Genomic DNA, 5,398 nt, shown 5'->3' on the forward strand with positions numbered 1-5,398 from the left:
TTTTTTGGGCATTTCTAATAATAGCAAGCCTTATTCCTATTTTAGAGTGATAATTAAGCAAAAAACACACATGCTTTTTAACAATTATCTTGCCTTTTGGGAGCTCCTTTTTTTTCTTGATCTTCTTTTGGCACTCTCTCTAAGGGTAGCCAGTACTGCGAGCTGAGCTAGCAAGAGCGAGCTGCGCACAAGCACAAAGCGCTAGATTGCCAAGATAAGATCTGCACTGGGCTAGCTGCGCTACGCTGCGCTGCCCTCTTTTCTTGTCACTTTCACAAAAGAGAGGCCGGCCGGGCGGCTGCACTGGGCGCCGCTATAGCTATTAAGCTGCTGCGACTGTGTGTGTGCGTGCTTGCTCTGCCCATGGAGCTGTGGGGTTCCCATGGCCACTGTATCTTTTTTCCCTCTCATCAGGATGGCGAGCTGAGCTGAGCTGAGCTGAGCTTGGCAAACCCCATGCAGGAATAGAATTTAGCTTCTTGTTTTAATTTTCGCTCTTCTCCTTTCCGGTTAACTGTGGGTGAGAGGGAGCTCAAGCTGGAGGAAGACAAGAACCAGTTGTCCAAGGGCTTAGACCCTTGGACGAGCAACCCTACCGCCAGCGCGAGCACCTTGCACTACCTGCTCCAGGAGAAGGAGAGGGCGCAGCAAGCGCATGAGCAGCTTCAGATCTACCAGCAGCAGCAGGGATTCGGCAGCTTCCTGCAACACCGGATCAGGCAGCCGGCGAGCCGGGGGCCGGGAGGTGGAGGCGGCGGCGGCGATGGCGGCGGCAGCAGCGGCGAGTCGACGCCCGTCGACGCGCTGGCCACTGCATTCGGGGCAGGCCGCATCGTGCGGTCCGCGGCCGGGCGCAAGGACCGGCACAGCAAGGTGTGCACGGCGCGCGGGCTGCGGGACCGGCGCGTCCGCCTCGCCGCGCACACCGCCATCCGGTTCTACGACGTGCAGGACCGCCTCGGCTACGACCGGCCCAGCAAGGCCGTCGACTGGCTCATGCGCAACGCCAAGGCCGCCATCGACGAGCTCCCCGACCGCGCCGAGGCCCCGCCGCCGCCCGCCGCGGCGTCGACGGAGCAGCCCGAGGCCACCGAGCAGGCGACCTCGACGTCCTACGGGTTCGGCAACACTACCGGCGGCACCATGACCAGCGCCGCGTCGGCCGCTGCTGGCTCCTTCCTTCCACATTCGCTGGGGGCAGATCGAGTCTCCGACAGCGTCAAGTCCCTGTTCCCCTCCTCGTCCACAGCCAGCGGCGCCGCCTCCGCCGGACACGACGAGTACAGGGGATCCCCGCCGGACCTCCTGTCGCGCACGACAAGCAACCAGCAGCCGCAGGAGCTGTGCCTCACCCTACAGTCGAACCAGCACCAGATCTTCAGCCATGTCTCGTCGAACCACCACGGTATGATCTCGAGTGCAGGCGTTCCAGGTTGGCCCGACCACAGCCAGAGAATGCAGGCATGGCATGCCCCGGAGAACAGCACAGGAGACGGCCGCGGCGGCGGCAATGGCGACGGCTACATGTTCGCCATGCCGTCGCGGCAAGGGCTGGACCAGAGCCAGCTCTTCTCGCATGGGGAACCCCTTCAGTCCAGCGGTCGCGGGTGGGCGTCAGCCCGCGCATGGCTAGACCCCCTCGCAGTCGCAGCCATCCACCACCAGCCGTCGACAATGGCTGCCGGACAGGTCGGCTTCGGCCATCTCGTTGGCGGCGCCGGTGGCGGCGGCGGGTTTATGGGGTTTCTCGCGCCGGCGGCGCAGCGGCTTGAGGGCGAGGAGGAGCACGGAAGTGAGGTGATCAGGTGATGAGAAGAGACTGAAGAATTGATGCATGGCGCGCATGCAGGAGGTGTGTGCTTTCTATTAATTAACACACTTCACTGATCTGCTTAAGGGTACGTGTATGTCATTTCATGTAGGATTTTGGCTGATGAAATTTCCCTCATTATTATCTGCTGTCTTCATGCATGTGTAACCAAGGCTTAATTAATTATTAATAGTACGTTCCCTTGGAACTAGGCAGCTGTTACTGTTGCATTAGTTGCTATTGCTGTTTTCCCCTTTATTCTCGGCATGGACAAGATGTGATGATGAAGAGATGATATGGTCTATGATCTTGATGGCTTTTCCCCCCTTTGGATCTTTTAATGTTTCTTATATCTGATTATTCTGAAGAAGATTCCGGCCTTTAGCCAATTCGAAGGTTGTCCTAGATCCTGATTCCATAAAGGCGCCAATTTTTTTTTTGCAATAATATATCGGCAATATGGGAGGTACAGGAGGATGAAAGCAGTAAAAGGGATTCAGATTAAGAAAAAAGTTTGGCTAATTAAGAAAGAATTTAGACCACTGCAGCTGTTGCTTCTGTTGTATTTCCATGGTGATAATGATAGGAGCAGGGCAGGAACACAAGGGGGGCATCTGCTCTCTACTATAACTATCACTCTACGCTCCTCTATTATTGGAAGAGTGAATGGTATTTTTATCTCTACCTTTCCTCTTTCTTTTCTTTCACTGCTTTGGGTATAGATCCTTTTCATTCAGAGACTGAATCTTCTGAAATTGAATGTCATACCGTACTTCTGACAATTGTAGTATGAAAGAGGCTGAGGACAACAACGTATCAACATCCTACCATCTAATTCGGCAGTGGCTAGTAGTGCAGTAGCTTGTCATGTTTGTTTCTTCTTGTTTCTAGGCTGGGACTTTCCTTGTTTTGCATGTAAGCCTCCATATTCTCTGAATTTGCTTGCGGATTCATGAAAATATTACATGCATGCATATCATTGACGATAATATTTACTCCTTTTAAAGGGCTAGCTGCAGCAGCATATGTTTGTGTTCGAACTTTCTCCCCATAGCCGGACCATTAATTAAAATGTTCTTTTCTCTAAAAAATTAAAAAAGGGCTACTGTTTGAGTACATTGTTCATTTTAGCATATTGACTTTTGCTATATATGTTGTGGCCAAATATGACTCGAAGATCTATATATATAGTAACATTTTTAAAAAAATGCACGACGGTTCAATAAAGGAAGATTGCTATTATTTTGGCAGAGAAACAATTTTGTGTGGTTGAAAGCAAAAACTATGGATTTTTACCAAATGGGTACCAGGCTAGCTACCAGCTGACTCCCGGCCCCATCCCCCTCCCTCCTCAACTTTTAGATAAATAATCATTTCTTATTTACATAAGTTATTATATAATTTTCTGCATGTCATGGTTGGAACTAATGTTAGTTTTGTATGACAATCTATCTATATATACATACCTTTACTAAATGGGCGCTCTGAGAAAACTCCCATATTAACTAGATGAATACACCGCCGTGTTGCTGCGAAAAATTAAGTTGCATAATATAGACAAATAAGATGTAATTTGATTGTCAATACTAGAACAATTTGATACAATTTTGAGTCTAAAAATAATTGAGATTGCATATTTTTAAGAAATAAGAGATAATTTGGACCATAGATCTATCATCTAAAGGCTAGAAATAATTGGGGTGATGTGGCTTAATGAGAGAAGAGAGAAATAGCATTAACTACAGTTAGTGGGGATGAACTATATAAGTATATATGATATATGATCACATAATATTTAGGCTTTAAATGTAGGTCATTTTATCATGGCTGTAGATTTTATTGAGAATCTGTATTAAACAAAACATGTGATTTCTAGGAGGTACCTTGGACTATTTAGATTTATTTTATTTCCTAACTCCAAAATTTGATATTGATAGATCGATATGGAGTTGAACCTATCTTGGATTGGATTTGCTAGAAAACTTTCTTAAGTTTTTTGCCCCCCAAAAAACTTTCAGATTTGTGACCATCAGATAGCCTTAAGATTTGTGCGTGAAGAGAAAAAGTTGTAAGAAATAAATTTTCACACATGTCACGTGTAAGAATTTAGTGCTAGCTAATCAAACCATAGTTGAATGCAAGTTTTACATAAACTATATAGTAGTTACAGTGCAGTTATACTGTTACAGTGTAGTTACAATGCAGTTACACTTCAATTATACTATAGTTATATCTGAAAGTTTTTTACTCAAAAGACTTGCGGTATTTTTTTAGATACTTCCATCTTGGATTCTCGATGTAGCATTTTATTAGTTTATAGTTTTAAAATCGAAAATCGGTACGTAGTAATTGAGTTGTAACTAATTACTAATATGGATCTTTTCTTTTAATATGATCCCCACTAATTCAGAAAATAACATGTCTTTATTGCGTGAGATTGATGACTATTATAGCTAAATTACAAGAAATGTCTGAGAATTGAACCTCATTTGTTTCAAAAATCAAGCCAGCAGAATCCTTAATGATAATATACGCAAGTCATATGTATGAAATATAAGGGAGTCTATGTCATATATCCCATATGTACCATATAAAATAAATTTAATATTTATCCATATTGATAGTACTATATATGTCACATATCGTACTAGATTGTTTTTATTTGACAAAGTGAGTATGTTGATGAGCTAGGCTCAAACAAACCTAGTCTATCCTAGGTAGGATCGATTAGCTTGAGCTTAAAGCTGCCAAGTCTCTAGACTTAATTTGAGACTGGTCTTGCGATCATCAGCTCGATCGTAGCTTGAGGCCTAGCGCTGTAGCCGTAGGACCACTTCTCCACAGGGAGGAAAAACGTAAATTTTGCCAAAAAGCATGATTATCCTTTTTTTAGACTTAAAGTTATTATATGGTAGATTAAAGACCAAGTTCAGGGAAATAATTAATCCCCGGTACATCATTTGGATAGAACATCTTATAGCACACAGGACCATACTAAGTATAAGGTCGAGCCAAGGGTGGGCCTAGGATTTTTTGACGAAATATAATAGGGTAAAAATAAATATTTATAGGTAAAACCCCTAGTATTTGGCATGTATAGAATCACATAGTATTAATGGAATATATAGCATACGTATTATGTACTGAATATGAATATGGGCTCTTAGGTTAAATACAACCTTTTTTCATACACATACGCATTACATACCGTATATATATTTTTTGTAAAAAAATAAATCTTGGATATTCATCCAAATACCAATAGATTGAGTTGGGCATGCCCCAGCAGGGGTCGGAGTTGCAATATTACCGCATCGACTACATCCATTGGCCTGTACTACTAGCATGTACATTGTTTGTAAACCAGTGACCCTTCAGCTACCTTCACTGAAAGGGCATAATTTGAGGTTTGTTGATGAGCTGTAGATTTTGTGTAAGCTTTACTAGACACGAGTACTCAATAAAGGGTTGTCGTGGAGTTTTCTGTCAAATATGTAGAGCATTGACTACAATGATCAGACAAACGGATGGCATGTGCTCTACCCAAACAGAGAATTCAATATGGTTATTGCTGCAAAAGAAGCCTCT

The 5,398-nt window shown here is 44.3% G+C and overlaps 1 protein-coding gene across 1 annotated transcript; it reads left to right on the top strand.

Annotated features, from left to right (window-relative positions):
* Window positions 1-382: 382 nt before the first annotated feature.
* On the top strand, window positions 383-2,114 carry LOC127753541 (transcription factor PCF7). The gene is made up of 2 exons (XM_052279035.1): window positions 383-391; window positions 469-2,114. Exons 1-2 carry the CDS (start codon window positions 383-385, stop codon window positions 1,807-1,809), a joined length of 1,350 nt encoding a protein of 449 aa, XP_052134995.1. The 3' UTR covers window positions 1,810-2,114.
* Window positions 2,115-5,398: the final 3,284 nt, after the last annotated feature.

The sequence above is a fragment of the Oryza glaberrima genome, chromosome 1, assembly GCF_000147395.1.
Source record: "Oryza glaberrima chromosome 1, OglaRS2, whole genome shotgun sequence".
Lineage (NCBI taxonomy): Eukaryota > Viridiplantae > Streptophyta > Magnoliopsida > Poales > Poaceae > Oryza > Oryza glaberrima.